Below are 22,841 nucleotides of genomic sequence, written 5' to 3'. Positions count from 1 at the left end.
TATAATAGGTTATTTAAAAAAAATAGGATTTATGTTCTCTTTCTCCTAAAAGATTTTGTCTGAAAAGATTTTGGTATGATATACAAAGTTAAAACAAATATGAAATAGAATAAAATATCAGAGCAGAAGCAAATAGAGCAAAACAAAGCCCTACAAAATGAATCATAGACGTGTTAGCGAAATGGATGTATAAGCATTTGGGTATGAATTAGTTACTATCAATACAATGGACTATTAACTTTTAATGCTAAAACAAATGAAATATTCACGCAATAGTGAAAACTAATCTTTCCTGACTACTTCCTTAGAGCAGGGGTCTGCAACTGTGACCTGCAGGCCAAATCCAGCCCACTACCTCTTTTCGTGTGGTTTGTGAGCTGAAGATGGTTTTACAGTTTTAAATGTTTAGGAAAAAAATCAAAAGAAGAATATTTCATAACATGTGATAATTGTATGAAGTTTGAATTCCAGTGAACATAAATAAAGTTATACTGGAACACAGCCACCCTTATTCACGTCTGGATTGTTGATGGCTGTTTTGGTGCTGCAACGGCAGAACTGGGTAATCACAACAAAGACTGTATAGCTAGCAAAGCTTAAAATATTTACCCTCTGGATTTTTGTAGGAAAAGTTTGCCAATCCCTGCCCTATAGCCGTGGTTCTTTTGGTAACCTGCTCCACTAAATGATCATTCTTTGTTCTACTTGGGGTCTCACAACCGATTGTGGGTTAAGCTGGTTTTTTAGAACCTCAGATACCACCAAGTGTGGGGTAATTAGCAAATAGAAACTTGGAGCATCAGATGCTAGAGTGAAAATAAAGTAAAAAATTACCATAGGCCTGACGATATGAATATACTAAGGACTCATTTTCCTTTTATGCTGGAAGAGGGCTGATTTTAGAGGTCATTTCTGAAAAAACAATCTTTGCTGGCTATTTTTGAAGACAAAAAGTAATCTTCAAGAGCATGGTTACTGTATATATTGTGTAGGGCCTCAGTGGCACCACAAAGGGAGCTTGAATGACTGATGATCATGGCCTTTGATTCTGTAACACATCACAGCACAGACAACGTACCTGTGCAGCGTGGAGTTTCTGTCTCTTTGGCTCGACTTCTTTGACTACATGAGAGTACAAATCCATCGCTCTTACCCACATGCACATGGATTTACATGCTTTGGATACTTTCTCTACTTTTTCAGGCACAAAATCAGGATTATTGATATACTTTTGAAGCTTTGCCAAGATTTGAGGCTTAATGTTTTCCTTATCATATTCTAAAAGTCTTCTCAGGAAGTTAGAGTCTCCAAGAAGTTGCTTTGCTGTTGGCCAATCAGGCCTGAAAGACACACGTGATAAGTGAATAGCATTGTGATAAAGGAATGTAAGAGCAAAAGAAATGTATTCCTTTGAGAACATTAAGATATTATCCCACAGATTAAAAAAAATCAGACAATATGTCAACCACGCATGATTAGGTGGAATCCAGACAGAAAAATGTGAATCCTTTATGTTACTAGTCATGTAACTAGTTTAACTTGCTCCTAGTTTTCCTATTATAAAGCAAATACAACACAATTCACTGAAAGCACTTTACCAGGCTTTAAGAGCACTGTGAGCTACTACTTTGTTTTCTAGGCATATATTTATGCAATTTTACTTTCATAGTGTGTATAGCTTGTTTTTTAAAAATACTTACGATGATGTTTCTGCAAATGTTCTTATTTACTGGTTGAGCTATGGTTATAAAAACTCATTTTGTTTGCATCTGACTTTCAAAATTTGTAGAACAACACTTATAGTAGTTACCCCTCCAAAAATGAGTTTTGTTTTACTGCTACTATTACCATTATTAGTTCCAAGCAAGACAGAAAATTGATGTTAAACTAAAGAAGCTACAAAGATGTGTTTCTAATAATATCCAATCTGTGTGCTACTTATAATAATTATTCAAAAATACTATTAAAATACTGTTCCAGTAAAAAAAAGATATTATCCCACAGATGGAGACTTACTGTGGTGATCATTTCACCATGTGTGAAAATGTCAAATCACTATGTAGTACACCCAAAGCTAACATAATATTGACGTCAACTATATCTCTATAAAAATAAATAAAATAAAAATGTTATCCCCCAAAGTGGGTAGTTTTAATCTCAGTACTATAATCCCAGTAGTTGGTAGTTGTGTGCACCTCCCTTCATGGGGGGACAGGTAGTTGGATGACTAATGTTGCATACAACCCAGTTTTGGTAGAGAAAGAATTATAAAATCACAGAGTTGTAGAAAACAAGGCATTATAAGAATAATAGTTTTATTTCAAAAGTGCCCCAGGCACTCACATTTTTATCTCCTTTGCCTTGGTTTAGATCCTTAAAATCTCTTGCCAGGACACTACAATTACCTTCGAACTTGTTTTGTCTCTCAGTCACACTTGCCCCTTGTGAACTCTGGCCACATGAAAATCTGATTACATTCACAATGTCCAATGGGCCTCAGTGCCCTGTGGCCAGGGCTCTCCATCTGTGATGTGAAGAGCCTCCGGGTCCAACCGAGGCTGGTCAGAGGGCTAGAAAAGCCTGGCAGGGGCAGTGCTCTGGGCTCTCTATGCCCTCTCTGATCACTTTTACTTGGAAAGGTTTCTTCAATTTTTATGGAAGAAAAGATTATATTACTAAAGAAAGTTTGAAAACTACACATCTCCTAGATGAAACCTGAACAGCTTAGCATAACATACAAGACCGTTCATGATGCAATCACTGTCCTCCTGCACAGCGCTACCCAATCCATGAACATCAAAGGTCCCTGAGCTCTCCCCATGGTCCGCTCTCCACCGGAACATCATCTTCCCCAAAAACCTGCTCACATCTCCCCAGGGGGACTTAGGCACTCTTTTCTTGGCACTCTTAATACTATGCAACTCTCACATATCTTGAAATTATTATTTTTCATGCCTGTTTCCCCACTAGACTGTAAGTGCCTTGTACAGAAGAACTTTACATCTTCTGTCATCTAGCCCGAAGTAGACGTTCAAGAAAATGCTTGTGGAATCAGTTTGTTGAATGAATGACTGAATTGATGAGAGGGTGGAGGAGAGAATGAAAACATGTAAATGAAATCGGAGAAAAACAGCAAAGGAATTCCACCAGGTATTTTGGTAATGGGTGATTGTGAGGTACTCACTTGGCATTCAAGAGAATGGAGATAGCTTCCATCACAGTCATGACCATATCTGGGGGCTTTGTGAAAACTCTGATTTCAGATATATCTGCTTTATCTAAGGAATCCAGTGCTTTGTTAGCAGCCTCAAGTGCAGGGAGAGCTTCTTCAAGATCCCGCTGAGCGTCATCAGCTATGGCTTGGGTTTCTTCCGCTTTCACTTTTGCTACTGCTTCATCTTCTTGCACAATGCTACGGACCTAACCATTGAAACGCGACTGCTTAAGTGGTCTTAGTATTTGAATTTCAGTGTTTAAAAACAAAGCCAATATGACAGACTCTAGGTCCTTGGTGCTCTGTGATGATCTAGAGGAGTGGGACGGTGGGGGTGGGGTGGGGTGGGAAGGAGGTCCGAGAGGGAGGGGATATGTGTATACATATAGCGGATTCACTTCTTTGTACAGCAGAAACTAACACAACATTGTAAAGCAATTATACTCCGATAAAAAAGCCAATAATAGCGAGTCATAGTTGCCCCTTTGGATTAGATAAATGATGAAATAAGGTTAGCTCTACTGCATTTTATGTTATCCTTTGTCCATCTCATGTCATGTTGAAAGAATAATGGAGACAAACTTATTAGAACAAACAGTTCCTTCTTAGGAGAAGATTGGCTGCTTTATATTTGTAGCTGGTACTTTTCTTACAACTCTTTCTGTCCCACTCGTGTTTACTCATTCTCAGGGAGAGAGCCAGGCTTAAAAGCATGGCTAAATTGATCTACTGCTTAATTATTTTAATAACATATTTTAAAAATCCAATCATTTGTCTTCGTATATAAGAGGTCAGCTGGTGGTCAAAGCCTTCTCACCCACTGTCGGGAATGCTGCATACCTGATCAGCATTTTCTTGATCCACCGCCAGTTTGTCCATCAGGGCTTCAACATCTTGTGATTTTGTTAAAAGGACAGGTTCTAAAGCAGAAAGATCTAATTTCATTTTATCTACTAGTACATTTGTTTCTAATAGCTTGGTGAGACCATTCTTCACCCGTTCACGTGCCTAGACAACAAGGAAAATATCTTTTATGATGAGTATTATAAACTATAGGTTTATTGGCATCTCTTACTCCTCTACTAGAATTTCACATTTGCAGAACTGGTGAATGAGTTGGTAAATACTTAACACCGTGAGTGTACCGAAAGCTTCAGGTGACGGAACTCTAGGAAATGGCCCTGACATTCACCACAGTGGGTTTGGGTCCATGCTCCCTGGCCATGGGAGTAGGGCGTCACTGAGGGCCCACCCTGTGTTATTTTTATTCCCTGTGGTAGCTTGGTAGCATGTTGAATGAATGAGGGACAAAGTCAGAAACTCCTGGAGGTCTCAGCTCTGGGAGGACCAGCAGGGCTGAGACCCCCTGGAGACAGTGTCCTGGGTACTTAGCCCTGGTTGCTGGTCTGACCCTTATTTCCCAGTGGCAGGAAATTCTTGACTAGGATCAAAGGGGTGGTAGCTGATAGAGAAGACACCTGAGGATAACTGCTTTTTGAGGATGAGACAGGACATGGTTCAAACTGACGTTTCAAAAATGTGTCACGTTATTTTACTAGGTGTACATTTACCGGGTAAAAATCCTCTGAAAAACATTTAACATATCTAAATGGTGAACGCTTCCATGTTTACTGGTTTAAAATGTCATGTTAATAGCCTCACGATGATGACAGCAGCCACTGTTTTCTGAGCACCTCACACGTGTCAAGTCATATTCCGAGCACTTCACAAATAATATCTTATTTAAATTCTACAGCAATCCAAGAGGTAGATACAGATTTAAAGCCTTATTTTCTACGGAATAGTTACAAAACGTGCTCAAGGTTGTGCAGGAAGAAAGAGGCAGAGCAGAGGTGGTACCTGGTCTGCCTGGCACCGAAGTCCTTGCTCTTAATGGGAACCACTGACACATTAGGCTGCCAAGCCCCCACCTCTATTACGGAACCAAAAGTGTTCCTTCTTACTAGACACTGCAGAGGTAACTAGTTCTCTGCTTAACTTTAACTCTGTTGCAAAGTCCGCATCCCGCTCCTGAGTCAAGGACCCTTATGTAAATGACAGAAGACAAAATATAAACATCAAGGAAGGGGAAGGCCTCTGGACGGACAGCATGAGACGCTTGTTGGTCATATTGTAGATTGTCAAGGGCGTGTGTGAGATGGAGAGAGAGGCCCAGCAGGCAAGCTGGCACACACATCCTCCACTCATTCTGGCAAAAGTTTTGAGTTCAAGCAAAAAAAAAAAGTGTTTTTCTTTTTGTTTTCAAATTAATATTAAACTTACGGAAACCAACTGCTTCTTTTTTTCACCCAGCATAGACAGGTAGAGATTGATGAGTTCCAGGTAGGAGGTGGGCGTTGTGTAGTACCGTCTCCGGAGCTCGGTGTAATAGCGTTCCGCCGTGCTGGACACGCTCAGGTGGACATTCACGCACATGAGGGACAGCTTTCCTTTCAGGTCTTCATTCACAGCGTCAACGTTTGAGAAAAACGTCTTTGATACAGAAAGCAGTGCTTCTCTGGGCCACTGTACATAATGATATGATTTGGAAAATCTGTTGCTTATTTCCACAATACACAGTTTATTTAGAAAAATGCATCTCTCTGAAACTCTTCCTCACTTGTCCCCCTTTCACCTTGTTAATGCCTACGTGTGCCCATGATGCTTCATGAACTAAATGGCTGTGCTCATTTGAAGGGGGCCTGGGTCTGCATTTGCCGACCCCAGTGCAGTGTCTGCTGCATAGAGGTTGTTCCATAACTACTGTTGATCGAACAGATGAACGTGGATGTCTTAATTTCATAACTATAAGTCACATACATTACGAGGACCTCCTGTCCTCACTCGGTTTATTATACAGTTTGAACTTCAGGTCCGTTGTTATAATCACTGTCCTGTTCTCCTCAACTCCTTTGCTCCTCTCTTGTTTCTTTGAGCTCACCTGAACCTCTGTCAAGTGCAGCTCTCTGTTACCCCACACCCGCAACTGTGCAGCTAGCATGGCTGGAGAAAAAACCCACAGCCATGCTGACTGGCCTCACCGTCAATTCATGACAACTAGCTCAAGCGAGTTCTTAGTAAGGCCCAGAAATGCTTCTACATCATCTCATCCATCACTTCTCCTCCTGAGTATTTTACACTCTATGTTACTTCCTCAGATTGCTAACACGTCCTCTTTTCTCTTCATTCTCAGCTCATGACCTCGCTCCCCATATCATTAAAAAACAGAAGCAATGAAAGCTGAACTTCAATGAGCTTTCACCCCTACATCTTCCCCTCCACCTGTGCATCTATGGGCTTACACTCTGGGATGAGCTATGCGTGCTCCCTGCCCAGGTCAGCCCCTTCACTGGTGACTCCATCGCATCCCTTCTTGCCTATTCAGCGACACTGGTCCAACAATGCCTAACTCTGTCTGCTGCACCATCGATGTAATTCTCTTTTATGAATCATTTCCATCAGCACACATGTGTGTTGTTTGTGTTCCCAACTTAAAAAAATGCTTCTCTCTTGACCTCACATACCCCTCTAACTATTACCCAGCCCCTGGTGTTCCTTTGGGGCAAAACTCCTTGAAAGAGTTGTCTCTGATTCTTCTCCCTACTTCTCTCCTGAAACTTCTCCCCCATCACTCTGCTGAAACAGCTCCTACTAAGATCACCGGTGGCCTCTGCGCTGGCAAGTTCAGTAGTCTCCTCCTCTTTATAAATTCTGTTTTCGCCTGGGTGTGGTGATTGTCATTGTCATCCCTTGCATATGAGTAAATTTCTAGCGGCGCTGAAGCTAATGTGATAAGTGCCCTTGAGGACCCCTGGACAATGTGTCACCCTTTTAAATCAAGCAAGTTCAGACATACACCCAGAAAAGACAAAAACTCTAATTTGAAAAGATACATGCAAACAGCAGCACTATTTACAATAGCCAAGACACGGACGTCACCTAAATGTCCATCGATAGATGAATGGATAAAGAAGATGTGATATATATATATAGATATATCTGTATCTATCTATCTATCTATCTATCTATCTATCTATCTATCTATCATCTATCTATATATGTAGTGGAATACTACTCAGCCATAAAAAAGAATGAAATAATGCCATTTGCAGCAACATGGATGGATCTAGACATTAGCATACTAAGTGAAGTCCGAGAAAGACAAATATCATATGGTATCACTTATATGTGGAATCTGAAAAAAAGAAACAAATGAACTTATATGTAAAACAGAAATAGACTCACAGATGTAGAAAACAAACTTATGGTTACCAAAGGGGAGAGGTGGGGGGAGGGATAAATTGGAAATTTGGGATTAACATATACACACTACTATATATATAAAACAGATAAACAACAAGGACCTACTGTATAGTACAGGGAACTGTATTCAATATCTTGTTATAACCTACAATGGAAAATAATCTGAAATATATATATATACACACACACATACATATATGTAAAACTGAATATACATGTAACTGAGTCACTTTGCTGTACACCTAAAACACTGTGAATCAACTATACTTCAATTTTAAAAAATCAAGCAAATCTAGCTTCTCAAAGAGATATCCTGTGATGTCACCAACCTGGACAAACCAATCAATGGTGCAGCAGTTCACAAGGGATGGAAACATCCGACATCGGGACCGAAAGGCCTCCCCAACAGGGCTCATGCAGAGAACAATGTGCAGTTTCTGGCGGACTCTGCTGATAAAATACTGAAACACCTGACAGAAAGAAAGATATTTTCAATTTAGAACAAGGCTGAACCAACGATGAAAATGAGTGTTGGCTAATGCATCTGACTCTACCAATATCAAATTTAAAGAATGTTAGTGTAGTGGATGTGTAAATTGTTTTAACATCCCATTCTAACCCCTTTTTCTCATGCAGCCTGGAAAGATTAAATGACATTTTGCAGACTCTGCTCTAACTTGGGTTTGGGATGTGATGTAGGTGCTCTTCATCAGTGGATTTAAGGAGACCCCTTGAATAAAGTGGAGGGAAGTATTCACACAAGGCTTTGCTTTGGGGTAGAAGACCATTGGGACAGACAGACAGGGTGCGGGGCAACTATTTTTGCAATGTAGAGCCCGGCAGAAGTGGCATAGACCTGGAGTCACCGTCTCTGGGTGTGGCTCCTCACTTCAGCTGCTCCCAACATGGTGGGGACAGATGGCTTTGGAGCTGGCAGCTGAAGCAGCAGCACCCTGGTTGGTCAGAGGCCTCCTGGGTCAGCAGAATGGCTGTGGCAGAGGCAGCAGGGTCCTAGACCGCTGATTTCCAGTGTCCTTTCATAATCATTCCAGGGAATTCTGCTTGGAACCCCTTTCTTTAGCCTTCCTAAAGGTTCTGTGTGCCTCAAATAAAGCCATTTCTGCTTCCATTAGATGTCTGTACCTAAAAATCCTGACTTGGCAGTGGAGAGAATTCTCATGAAAGGACACAGAAGAGATGATATGAGAAAGTGGCCAGAAAAGTTAGAAAAGGTACAGAAAGAAGAGAAAGGCCTGGGGTAGGCAAATAGTCACTTACAGAATTTAGCATGGTGTTGGAGAAATGGAAGTGGACAGCAACTGTGTTGTGTGTGTGTGTGTGTATGAGAGAGAGAGAGAGAGAGGCTGAGAGAGGCTGAGAGAGTGAGAGAGAACACATTTCATAAACTTGCTAATAGGAAAGGGAGTCAAAAATAATGAACTCCTTAGCTCCTAGGCAGGGCACTAGATGTGTGTGAAATACGTTCGTGTTTAAGAAGGATAAGAGAAGCTTTCCAGCTTGGACAGATCTATGACTAGGGTTTCTGGTTTCTGTTTTCCATAACTGTTTCTAGAAGTCTGATGAACCAATGTTTTAAATGTAGGGAATAAAATACATAGGATTAAAAAGGAAACAAATTATATTGAAAAAATTCCACCCATGGATGCTTTAAGGGGACTTGCAGACCGCTGGAAAAAGGCTAAGACAACCTTTTGTTTTCCAAAGCCCTATGACCACCCTGACATGTCCTACCTCGTCTCTATTGCCCTTGGAAATTCCTACTTCTTTTGCTCTTGGTCTGGTGGCTGCTAAAACCTGCTCCAGTTCATCCTTTTCAAACAAATTAGGCACTTCACCTGAGTTCAGGATGTTATTTATATCTTCTAGAAACTCTTCCACTACAATCTGTAGAAGGAAGCAGAGTGGTCATTATAACTCATTCAACTGGAGAACAGTATGGAGGTTCCTTAAGAAAATAAAATAGAACTGCCATATGACCCAGCAATCCCACTACTGGCATATACCCAGAGAAAAACATAATTCAAAAAAACACATGCACCCTAATGCTCATTGCAGCACTGTTTAAAATAGCCAGGACATGGAAACAACCTAAGTGTCCATCAACAGAGGAATGGATAAAGAAGATGTGGTACGTATACACAATGGAATATTACTTAGACATAAAAAGGAATGAAATTGGGTCATTTGTAGAGACATGGATGGACCTAAAGACTGTTATACGGAGTAAGTCAGAAAGAGAAAAACAAATATTGTATATTAATGCATATATGTGGACTCTAGAAAAATGGTAGAGATGATCTTATTTGCAAAGCAGAAATAGAGACACAGAAAGAGAGAACAAATGTATGGACACCAAGGGGGAAAGGGGACAATGGGATGAATTGAGAGATTGGGATTGACATATATACAATATTGATACTAAGTATAAAATAGGTAACTAATGAGAACCTTCCTGTATAGCACAGGGAACTCTACTCAATACTCTGTGGTGACCTAAATGGGAAGGAAATCCAAAAAGTGGGGATGTATGTATATGTATAGCTGATTTACTTTTCTGTACAGTAGAAACTAACATCACATTGTAAAGCAACTATACTCCAATAAAATTAATTTAAAAAATAACTTATTCAACAACTTTACATTTACTGCATGTAAATTATAAAGCAAATACGTGATCTAAAATTCACACTGAGGGACTTCCTTGGTGGTGCAGTGGTTAAGAATCCTCCTGCCAATGCAGGGGGCACAGGTTCGATCCCTGGTCCGGGAAGATCCCACATGCCACAGAGCAACTAAGCCCGTGTGCCACAACCACTGAGCCTGCATGCCACAACTACTGAAGCTCGCATGCCTAGAGCCTGTGCTCCACAATAAGAGAAGCCACCTCACTGAGAAGGCTGTACACCACAACAAAGAGTAGCTCCTGCTCGCCACAACTAGAGAAAGCCAGCATGTGGCAATGAAGACCCAATGCAGCCAATAAATAAATTAAAAAAAAATTCACATGGAGTTAATTTTACCTTTAAGAGAAGATAACTTTGGGGGAGTGGCCAAGATGTTACAGTAGGATGACCCTGACCTCACCACCTCCTATGGCACACCAAAATTATAAGTAACTGATATTTACAGAGCAACTATCAATGAGAATGACCTACTTAATGAATAGATATAAACACAGAGAATTAGGCAAAATGAGGCAACAGTGGAATATGTTCCAAACAAAGGAATGAGATAAAACCCCAGAAGAGGAACTAAGCAAAGTGGAGATCAGTAACCATCCTGATAAAGAGTGCAAGGTAATGATCATAAAGATGCCAATGAACTAAAGAGAAGAATGGATGAACACTGTGAGAAGTCTAACAAAGAGAAAACATAAAGAAGAACCAAACAGAACTTGTTTCTAAAATTTTTATGAAAACACAAAAGATCCTAAATAGCTAAAATAATCTTGAGGAAGAGAAGCAAAGCTAGAAGTATGATGCTCCCTGAGGTCAAACTATACTAGAAAGCTACAGTAATCAAACAGTATGGTATTGGCACAAACACAGACTCATAGGTCAATGGAACAGAATAGAGAGCCCAGAAATAACACACACTTGTATGCACAATTAATCTAAAACAAAGGAGGCAAGAATATACAATGGGGAAAAGACAATCAATTCAATAAATGATGCTGGGAAAACTGGACAGCTACAACCAAAAGGATCAAATTGGACTACTTTCTCATACCATATACAATATGTACTTTCTGTCCATTTCTCCTTCTCTTCTTCTGAAATTCCACAATGTGGATATTGTTTCTTTTGATTGTGTCCCATCAGTTCCATAGGTTTGCTTCACTCTTTTTCTTTCTTTTTTCTTTTTATGCTTCTGACTGGATAATTTAAAATGTCCTGTCTTCTAGGTCACTGATTCTTTCTTCCACATGGTTGAATCTCTTTTGGTGCTCTCTATGGAATTCCTTGGTTCAGTCATTGTATTTTTCAGCTCTAAGATTTCTGTTTGGTTTTCAAAAATTGTTTCTATCTCTCTGTTGAACTTCTCATTTCTTCATGCATTGTTTTTCCTTAATTTCATTTAGCTGTCCATCTGTGTGTTTTTGCAGTTCACTAAATTTCTTTAAGAGGATTATTCTGAACCTTTGTCTGACAATTCATAGATCTCCACTTCTTTAGGGTCAGTTATTGGGACTTTATTAGTTTCCTTTGGAGGTATCATGTTTCCCTGATTTTTCATGATCCTTGATTCCTTACATTGTTAGCTGCACATTTGAGTAAGTGATCTCCTCTTCCAGACTTTACTGGTTCACTTTGGCAGAGATTGTTCTTCACCAGTCAGCTCAGCTTGGGTTTCTGGACATGTCAACTGGTAAAATCCTTGAGCAGGTGGGACTTGCTATCAGTGTCTATTTTAGGGTAAGGACAATGCCTGAGCTCTGAGGTCATGGGAGATGCTACTGACAGGACTTCCAACTTGGTTGTAAATGAGCAAGCCTACAGGATGAGTTCTGTGATTGCCTGGGTTCTTGTATCAGGTTTCCTAGACTGTTGGGACTGGGTACTATACTTAGCAGTAGGTGGGGCTATGAACTAAGCTTCCCTGCCCTGGCAGAGTGGGAGAATGGGCTCCAAGTCCAAAAAGGCTGTTTGTGGTCTGGTGGGGTGGGGCGGGGCGGGGCGGGGCAGGGAGGTACACTCATCATTGGGCACTGCTGTGAGGTAGCTCCCTTGCTGGGGTAGAGAAGGAGAGCTGGTTCCAAACATCTTCCTAGGTGTTTCTGGTCAGGCTTTGTGCTCAGAGGGGCTGGGAACTACATTCAGCAGTGGATGGGACTCTGAATTAGCTGCCCTGCCTGGGAGGAGCAGGGAACTGGCTCCAAGGCTGGAAAGGCTCCTTGCTTGTGGCCTGGACTCAAGCTAATCTTCACCCCAAGTTCCCTGGCTGGACACTGCCACTGGCTTTGCCTGGTGGGTGATCTACTCTGTCTGCCATACTATTCACTTGAGCATTGTTGGGCTACACAGCTTTCCTGGTGTTCTGTCCAAGCTTTCTGGCTGGGCGGGGCCAGGAGCTACACTCAGCAGTGAGTGGGGTATGACTGGGTGGGTGGGTGGGGGAGCCAGCCAGGCTCCAGGGCTGGCAAGGCTCTTCATTTGAGGACCTCGAATCAGGCAGACCTACACCCCACTGAGTTCCCTGGTCAGACCGGCTCTGCACACGAACAAAGCTGCTGGCTTGGACCACTGCTTGGGTGCTGCGGGTAAGGACTTGGTCTGTCATGGTCCAAGTGCTGGTTGTTACATCCTCATGCCTTCTCCATCACAATCAGATTCCCAGAGGTCAAGTGCTTCAGATTCCTCGACCATCCCTGTGATGTGAGACTGAAGTGACACTCCCAAGATGTGACCCTGAACACTGGGGGAGCTGGACATTCACCCTGGGCTCTTTCTTCCCATTGGCAGAACCGTAGGTTCAGGGGAGACCTCTTGATGCGGTGCTGCACTGGCCTGGGGGAGGGCAATGTGGTCAGTGTGTAACTGCGCCTCTTACCCTTCCAACGTGGTCTGTCTTGATCCCTGCGGTGCAGGGGTGTGCTTCAGCCTCCCCCTACAATGTTCTAGGATTTTATGTATCTTGTTCATGAATAACTGTTAGGTGCTCTTCTGAGGGGGAGCAAAGTCGGAACTGACCCATATTGCCATCTTGGTGATGTCACTTGCGGTCACTTTGTTCTTGCATTACTTTCCTGATGTCCTGAAATTGTTTATCTGTGTTTTCTTGTAGTTCTCTGAGCATCTTTAGAAAAATTACTTTGAATTCCCTATGGGGCAATTTTCAGATCTCCATTTCTTGGGGCCAGTTACTGGAGGTTGACTGCGGAGTCATGTGACTCTTCATCATCCCTGTAGACTTACGTAGTTGTCTATGCATTTGCAGAAGCAGTCACTTCTGCCAGACGTCATGGGCTGACTTCGGTAAGGGAAGACTTTCCCCCGTGGGTGGGGGCACACCAGGGCACTAGACCCCAGGTCTAGTGGGGCAGGGCACCAAACATGGGGCATGAGGTGTGGGGAGGTTATGTCTCTTTGGCTCAGGTCCCTGGGGTCCACAGTATTAACAACTGTGTGTACCCTGGCGAGCACTGCAGGGGGTCCTCAGAGGTGGCAAGGGACATTGGCTTCCTCAGCAGCGCCTCCATGGGCAGCCGCCAGGGCCCAGGGCAGGCAGTGTTGGGGCCAGAGCTGGTGGTGGCCACAACTCAGATGCCTGTCCTTTCTTGTTTGCAAAAAATATTTACATACTTAGATAGAAGCTCGCTGCATGTTGCAGATGTTAAAAATATTTTCCCCAATTTATGACGGTACTCAATCATGTTTATAGTGTTTTCAAAATTAAAATGAAGTTTAAAGTATTTATGCCTCAGATTTATCACTTTTTTATTCCTTGGCTGATTTATAAATGTTTATTTTCCTAATATTAAAAGTGTAATCAGTGTAGAATATCCTCTATTATAGAATAAATTCAAGATTAGTTAAATCGGTTGTTGTAGACGTAGATGTAATAATTTTAATTTTAAATTTAATTTACCCAAAACATATTCATTATTTTTTCCTTGAGTACAGCCAGCATGTTTCCCTAATTTATTTCACTTAGGGAATTACTTTCTTATATTTATTTATTTATTTTTAAAAATTAATTAATTAATTTTATTTTTGGCTGCGTTGGGTCTTCACTGCCGTGCCTGGGCTTTCTCTAGTTGCAGTGAGTGAGGGCTACTCTTCATTGCGGTGTGTGGGCTTCTCATTGCAGTGGCTTCTCTTGTTGCAGAGCACGGGCTCTAGGCTCTTGGGATTCAGTAGTTGTGGCATGTGGGCTCATTAGTTGTGGCTCTCGGGCCCTAGAGCTCAGGCTCAGTAGCAGTGATGTATGGATTTAGTTGCTCCGTGGCATGTGGGATCCTCCCGGACCAGGGCTTGAACCCGTGACCCCTGCATTGGCAGGCAGATTCTTAACCACTGTGCTACCTGGGAAGCCCTCTTATATTTATTTCTGATAGGGATTGAGTAGGATAATCAAATAGTCAGCTTAGAAACCCCATTAGGGGATTGTAGATAGAGAGGGAACTTTGGGGGACTTTGGGGGACCACAGTAAGATTAATGACCACTCAAGAAAATCCTGAAACAACGTGGCCTTGCTTGACTCACACAGCAGAACAAGTCACTTAGCATCAAAGCCAGAGTGGCCTGCCTAACAACAAAATCAAACTAACTTGATCATCAACAAAATCGCGCAACACAAGCACAAGACATGCCCCCAAACAATAAAACAATGGTAGCATGAGACCTGTACCCTGTCCCGTGAGCTCAGTAAGTTAATGACCCCCAGCACATGCTCTTTGCACAATGCCCTAAAAACAATAAAATAATAGTGGAGAAAAAGTCCTACAATCTGGCCAGTGGTGTCAGCAAGTTAATGACCCCCCAGCACATACTCTGTGCACACACAAAAAACACAATCATTTATGGAAACGTGACATCTACTCAAGAAAGACATGGAGGGTCTTTTCCTCCTCCCCGTCTTCCTGTGATTATAAAAATGTAACCCACTGAGCACTCGGGGCAGCGCGTTGCTTGCCTGTCTGCTTGTAAGCCTCACAAGTGTCCTATTCTAATAGATCACTTCTTATCCATCACTTTGTCTCTTGCTGAATTCTTTCTGTGCTGAGACAGAAAGGACTGGGCTCCTTGGGGCCCCCTGAGACCACACCTATCCATTTGATTTCTACAAAAAAAGTTTATCGCCTCTGTTTTCCATGTTGTTTCCCTCTAAGAAAAGTTAAGTCTTTCCTCACCCTCTTAACCTCTGATCACATTTACTTACTTAGAATTTAAAGGGGGAAGCCATAGTTGATAAAAGAAGTAAAAACGTATCATAAAAGTCTTTTACAAGGTCCACGAATTCTGTTCTTAGAGGGGATGGTTCCCTGAACTACATCATACAAACGGTTTGAAAGTACACATGTGATGGTAACACTTGTCCCTTTCCTGTCCTTGCTCTGTGGCTATTTAAATATGTACCTGGGTGTCTGTGAAGAGGAAAACCATATTCCTGTCTTCTACACCAGCCAGTTTGTACAGCTTCCTCAGGTCTTCATGAAAACTGTCATAATTATACCCCCGGCTCAGTTCAATCTGCAGACATCTGTAACCACATATGTGAGCTGCGAGTCTAGTAAGGGACTGCTTTCCTGTGCCTCCCACTCCAACCAGCAGGGCGTTGCCTCTTTCCTGACGAATCATGCGGGCGATCCTGTGGGAGACCAAGCAGAGAAAGGTGTGTGTTTTTTTTTTTTTTTTTTTTTTTTTTACTGACAACCATTCTTTTCTTAACAGTTGGAAATGATCCTAATCTTTTTTACATAGATTGTCAACCACCTCTGGAGGATAAATACCACTTTTCTCACTATTAGGGTAAAGATGTAAACATTTAGAATGGTTGCTCCTCGAACTTCAAACAGATACTATGTTGTAGATCTAAGATGTAACACCAAGTTTCCTGATTTCAAAACTTTGCTTTTAATATAACTTAGAAGTGTCTTTTATCATTTTACCTTAAAAATCTCCCAGTATTGTTGTACACTGTGCATTTCCTTTTGTAAATCCTGGATTTATACTACTTGCTCAGTTTTCTAGTGGGATATTGTATCAATAAGATAACTTGATATCATAATGATATAACTCTTTTCTGGACAATTTTTTTTCCTGATTTATCAGTTATACTGGCCATCAAGGAGATATACAGAGTGCAAAGACCAACACACGGAAGAGGGACTCCCCTTGTCTTGAAGTTTTGCCGACAGAAGGGAAGCTTCTTTACTCCTCAGCACCCTCTGACACAAGCACTCACCCTCCTCCCTCTCACACCCCCCAAACACTGGGTTACTTTTGAGCACTGGCTATTATGTCAAGTGTACAGAGGAGACGTCTGCTCAGAGGGCCCGTCCCAGCGTGGAAGGCTGGGGGCCGCTGGAGGGTCATCCTCCAGCCAGAGGCCACAGGAAAGAGTAAGGGATGTCTGAGGTTCATGGCTGGGAGAAAAGCACTGCTGGTTTCCTTCTATCCATCTCTCCCCCACTTCCTATAGACTGTTGGCCTTGGTCACGCAAATTAAGTAAAGTAAAATCTCTTCTGCTTTCTTCAAAGTGTGAAGGATTCTGTTAGGGACTCTGGCTGCTCTAGGCCACTACTTGTATTAACCTTTACATTGGCTGGCACGTCTTCACGTCTAATGATGAGGAAGAGAAAAATCGCTGAGCACAGGAGGAGAGACTGCAGCTCGGGAAAGATCAACAGGAATAATCTGAAATGGATGTCCTATATCAACAAAATTTTAGACAATTTCTAATTCATGTTAACAATAGAATTAAAAACAAATTTGTAGTCATGATACTGGAGCGAGCATGCAGAAAGAGGAAAAAAAATCCAAGTTTAGGAAAAATTGATTGGAGATGAAAATCTGACTACCAAATTGAAAACCTCAGTGGAAGATGGGCCTGGCAAGTAGCATACCGTGGGTGAAGTGGAAGAGAAACTCAAGGAGTTTACCTGGAACTCAGAAAAAAGATAATGATATTAAAAAGGACAAGAGAGAAAATGGAAGATAAAGAGGACAAGTCTAGGAGTAACAAATGGAATCCCAGAAGCCACACGACAGGAGCTGTAGGAGGAGCAAGAGGGGATAGAGATGACATAATAAAAGAAACCCCCAGAGCTGAGCCCACAGATCGAGGAAGTCACTGAGGGTCAGGAAAGAAAGTCAAAGAAGAGAAGCAAAATGCTGAATGTTTTCTAGCAGATATGTAAATATAAAATAACTATGTGTGTGTGTGGTGTGTGTAGGTGAACGTATAGATGCATGCCTATGTAACTCGATATGTGAAATAGAAATCTATATTTTAGACAGAACTGAACATTTGTATCTAAAAAGTAGATACAATAGATTACTTCCAAAGGGACAAATAATTATAGGCAGGCCTCAGGCATCTCTTTTCCAAAGTGATATTCCACAATGGTTAAGAGGGAAAACTATCATGTTATTTCTCAGAGAGTAAACCACCTGCAAACCCTTCCTAAAAGATTCCTGGAAGGTATATAGAGAAGTACGAATAGGGAATTCCCTGGAGGTCCAGTGGTTAGGACTCTGTGCTTCCACTGCAGGGGGCCTGTGTTCAATTCCTAGTCCCGGAACTAAGATCCCAGAAGCTGTGTAGCATGGCCAAAAAACCCAAAACAAAACAAAAAAACCAAACCAAACCAAACCAAAACAAAAAAACCCAAAGTATAAATAAAATTTAAAAACTGACGAAAGGGGAAGGGATGTCAGTATAAAATAAGCAGTATGTATGAGAGTCAAGTCCTTATGCTGTTGTTAAGATAAAAAGATAATGATAATGTCAATAAATTCTCCTTAAAAAGAAGATACAGATGTAAAAAATCTCTTTTAAAGACATCATCATCTAAAATCTCAGACTGGGTCATCAGAAACTAGGAAATCATGAGAGAAATGTAAAAGCAGGTTTCATTCCTCTCTCTCTTTTATAGGAAGGTATCTCTCAACCATCTATCTTCTCTATTTTTAATTCATGATGCTGATAATTGGAAAAAAAAAGGTTCACATATTTGAAAAGGATAATGGCTTTTTATCTTTTTAATTAAGAAAGTAAAATATGATCACTGTAAATGATGGAAAAAAAACCCATTGCTAACCCTTTACCACTTGTATGCTCCATAATGAGGGCCTGGATGCTGTCCTGCTCTCTATAGGAACAGTGTGTAGCACATAGTAAGTGCTTCAAAAATAAATAAATTTATGTCTGTTGACTTGTATGTGTGTGTTTACAAAAATGGAATTAAACTCTACACCACATTTTGTTTTGTGACTGTTTTGCTAAGTAATGCTTTATGGACATTCTCATGAGAGTAAATACAGCAATAGGTAAACCATAATTTATTTAATCGGTTCCCTAGTGATGGGCATTTAGTTCTTTTTATGGTTTTGTTATCATATTAACAATATTAAAAAACAAACCTTAAAGCTCGCTGCAAACAGAATCCTTTCAGATCATGAGAGAGAATCCATGAAACAAAAAAGAGGTTGCATTAAAATAAGTTAGGATGACATAAATGTGGCTGATAAAGCCATGCTTTAAAATAATATTTAATTATATAGGATTGTGGAGGCAAATGCAATGTATTAAAGGCATAATGTTTAACACTATGTGCCATAATAGAAATAAAAAATATACATATGCTTATAAATATATTTGAAAGCACCATACAATTTTAAGAGTGGTTGTCTCTGGGTGAAGTGAGGAGGTGGAATTATGAATAATGCTTTTCTAAATTTTCTGTAGTAAGTGTACTTAGTATATAATTGGAAAAATAATCACTGCTTTCTTTTAAAAAGTAACCCACTTCCAGGACTTTCTAGGTGGTGCAGTGGGTAAGAATCTGCCTGCCAATGCAGGGGACACAGGTTCGATCCCTGCCCCAGGAAGATACCACATGCTGCAGAGCAACTAAGCCCGTGAGCCACAACTATTGAGCCCATGTGCCACAACTACTGAAACCCACATGCCTAGAGCCCATGCTCTGCAACAAGAGAGGCCACCACAATGAGAACCCCGCACAACACAAGGAAGAGTAGCCCCTGCTCACCACAACTAGAGAAAGTCCGTGTGCAGCAACGAAGACCCAACACAGCCAATAAAAGAAATTTAAAAAAAAAAACAAAAAACAAAACAACTTAAAAAAAAAAAGTAACCCACTTCCAGAGACCTTAAAAATGTGGATTAGAGAACACTGATTAAAGAGTTCTTATGCAGCATCACTTTGGTGTCAGGGCATAGGAGCTGTGTAGCATGAGATTAGAAGAGAGAGCCTACAAGGACTTATTTGAAAAATGCTCCTTTGGGATAAAGCACAGACTTCCAAGTCATTATTTAGGATCTTGTGAAATAAGTATCAAACTTTCAGATTTGTCTTCTATAGCTTCACATCCTCTCCTGCTCTTCCAGCTAGTCTGTTGTTTCACTGCCCAGAAAGCCTTAATAACACTGCTTTGTCTAGAACAGGAGTAAGCAAAAGATGGCCTATGGGCCAAAACCTACTCAAAGACTGGTTTTCAAAAAATTAAAAAAAAATTTTTTATGGCCTATGAGCTAAGAATGGTTTTTAAACTTTTAAATGGTTGATAAAAAAATCAAAAGAGAAATATTTCTATATGTGAAAATCACGATATTCCAATATTAGTGTCCATAAATAAAGTTTTACTGGAACACAGCCACGCTCAGTGGTTCACAGAGTGAAGGTGGCTGCTTCTGTGTTACAGCGGCAGAGGGGAGTCGTTGTGATGGCGTCTGCAGCTGAGCCTGAAAGATTTACCATCTGGCCCTTTACAAAAGAAGGTCGTGGCTCCTTTCTCTAGGGTCTGCCAACTAAAAGCTATCTCTTGCCATCTGGTTCTCCAAGAACGAGGTCACTAGCCTGCTAGGGACTAGCACTAGCGCTCCTAGTTGCTGACCTTCAACACACCCTGAAAGGAGTTCAGGGTGGAGGTCAGGAAGGGGGCACTCTTTGCTCTGCGGAAAACCGGCAGAACAGGCCTTCAGATATCTATTTTCAGGGGATTTTATGAGCTCAATTTCTTGCATCTTCTCCTATCTAGAAAAGCACTAAAATCATGGACAGAGACACTTGCTCCTGGTGACTAGCAGCAAACTTCTGCCAAAATGTGTGCTCGACTGCACCGTACCCCCTTCACCAAAATCACATGGATACTGACCTCCTCCCTACCTCTCTGGAGCAGTTCCTCGGAGCTATCTGAGAGGCTGTTTCTCTGTCCTCATTTTCCCCCAAATAAAACTTAACTCATAACTCTCATGTTGTATGTTTTTTTTTTTTCAGTTGACAGATCCTTTGCTAACTCCTCCTCTAAAACAACTAAGACCCGCAGGTACCATTTCCACTGCCGTGTCTCTACCAAAAGCACATCGAGTGGAAGACACTTCACATCATCTGTTTGCTTATTTCTCCTCAGTTATCTCTGAGAGTATAACATTGAGGGCCGAGTGGATATGTAATAATGTTTTGTTATTTTTTCCCCCATAATTCACAAGGGCTCTCAGTGGATGAAATATTGAATATTATAAATATCCTGCACTTTATAAGAGGGTGAGTCAAAAAGTATCCTCATCCTGGCTGTAGAATTTATTTTAGTTTTCATAACTGGAGTGTGGATACTTTTTGACTCACCTTCGTATGTTACTCTTGCCTTGTTTCAGTTACATGATAGTAATTTGTTTCTTCCCTGTGAGATTATTGGAAGCAAATGACTTATCCATTCTGCTTCCTAGTGTTATTTTTTCTGTCAACTTGCATATCAATGGATAAAGAACTCCCTCCACTGAGAATCCTTCCAAGGTTACATTTTCTCTTATTGTAGTAGCAAGAGATGGCTCTCCTAAGTAGTGACTTTAACAGACAGAGCCATCTGACCATCCTTGCAGTGTGGTGACAATTTTGGGGGCGTATAATAGGTAAACTGGCTGGTGCAAACTGCTCTTTGAAAGCACAGGCTCTGAAGTAAACTTTAATTTTTTCTGAGGTGGGAAGGCTTTTATTCAGTTATCCTACGCAACAAAACAAAACAAAAACCTAGAATGTTAACAAATGGAGTATCTGCTATATTACTGAATATTTAGTAATTTCCCCAAAACTCATGTTCATCATGGGAGTCCTTTGCAATTGCTGATCAGCAGTAGGTGATTGAAATCTCTCACTTACAGTAAGTAGAAATGTTTCCTCTAACTCCTAACTGCTGATCCTCTCCAGAAAAAATAGAAAAACGTCTACATCGTTATTCACATGGCGGTCCTTTGTGCAGGAAAATCAAATCTTCCCCATTCTACAGATGGCTTTTAATTTCCTTGTGTAATATTTTAAGCAAACCTTGAGCAGCCTGGAGATTCCCCTTCACAAAAGTAAGAGATTACAAATATAATTAAGCCGACTTTGCCTATCGTCTGATCTATTCTTCAGGAAGTTTCTCAGACCAGAGTTTTGCTGTTATATTTTCCTTTTCAGGCTTACAGCCTGCCTGGGCTATGGGAATAAACGTCGTTAGGAGACAGCGTGTGGTTATGTGGCAGGGGGACAGATGGGAAGCAAGTGGTATCTTGACAACCCAATGACAAACTATTGTGTGTTACAACACTTGAGCTGCGATGATCATAAATCCTTGAATTAGAGTTAATTAAATGGCAGAAGTACAGGAAGGGCAAAAGACTTGGTTTGCTTATGGTTATGGAAAAAAAAAAAATCCCGGAGATTTGTCGGTCTTAACAAGGTCCAACACTGAAAAGCAGTTGACAAGAGAAAAAAACAAAGTAATTAAAATCTTGCCACCATGGTAGTAGACCATGGGAAATCCTGTCCCCCCACACATTTTGCACGGCTTATTCCACAGAATACTATATCAAATCAGGGTATCACATTTTAAGGGAAACATTGAAAAATTATAAAGGGCTCAGTATGTTGAAGACCAGAAATTATCGCCAGCAGGCAATAGTGAAAGATCTGGGATAATTATGCCTGGAGGAGGCAAAGCTAAAAGGAACTTGGTAATGATTTTCAAACATTTGGAGGGCTGTCAGGAAAAAAAGAGTGGGTCCATTTTGGGTGGAGGCATCTGCAGTAAAGTCAGAATCAAAGCACTGGATACGATCCCCAGCCTGCCACTCACCAGCTAGTGGGCTTGGGACAATTCACTCATCTCTCCGTGACACATGGTATTGTCCGAAAATGCCTGCAATAATGTTTCTGATCCTACTTGCTCTTTGGCCCTGTGAAGAGATGGAGCCTCTGATCCTGTCTTGTGAACCTGGGTGGGTCTGTATGATGCCTTTGACTGACAGGGGATGGCAGCAGTGATGCTGAGTGACTTCAAGGCCATGCTGTGAAAGGCCTTTTGCCTTCTGCCTGGCTCTCTCTTGGGGCACGAGCCTCTGGAGCTCTGAGCCACCGTGTAAGAAACCCCTGCACTCTGATGCTGCACTGCTGGAAAGATGGTGGAGTCCACTCGGAGGCAGAGATGGGCCACGTGTTCTAGGTGCTGTCTGACTGCAGCTGCATGAGAGATCCCAGGAGAGAACGGCTGGGAGCCATGAGAAATAATGAGAAAAATGAAGCTACTCAGTATTACAGTGGATTATTATGTAGCAACAGACCAGTGGGACATTCTCTGAGCCTTATGTTTAGAAAGATCATGATATTGAGCCAGAGA

The 22,841-nt window shown here is 41.3% G+C and overlaps 1 protein-coding gene across 1 annotated transcript in view; it reads right to left on the bottom strand.

The window, feature by feature from the left end:
• Positions 1-22,841, bottom strand: part of DNAH6 (dynein axonemal heavy chain 6) — a 276,466-nt gene that overhangs the window by 88,659 nt on the left and 164,966 nt on the right. The window contains exons 46-52 of the mRNA XM_057743457.1: positions 15,578-15,809; positions 9,230-9,382; positions 7,807-7,947; positions 5,498-5,740; positions 4,055-4,222; positions 3,185-3,420; positions 1,079-1,340 (exon numbers count right to left, since the gene is read on the bottom strand). Of these exons, the coding sequence (XP_057599440.1) occupies positions 1,079-1,340; positions 3,185-3,420; positions 4,055-4,222; positions 5,498-5,740; positions 7,807-7,947; positions 9,230-9,382; positions 15,578-15,809 (1,435 nt within the window). The remainder of the gene's footprint in view (positions 1-1,078; positions 1,341-3,184; positions 3,421-4,054; positions 4,223-5,497; positions 5,741-7,806; positions 7,948-9,229; positions 9,383-15,577; positions 15,810-22,841) is intronic.

The sequence above is a fragment of the Hippopotamus amphibius genome, chromosome 7 (assembly GCF_030028045.1).
Source record: "Hippopotamus amphibius kiboko isolate mHipAmp2 chromosome 7, mHipAmp2.hap2, whole genome shotgun sequence".
Taxonomy (NCBI): Eukaryota; Metazoa; Chordata; class Mammalia; order Artiodactyla; family Hippopotamidae; genus Hippopotamus; species Hippopotamus amphibius.
Note: the sequence above shows the minus strand (reverse complement) of the source record. Positions and strands in the feature narration are given on the sequence as shown.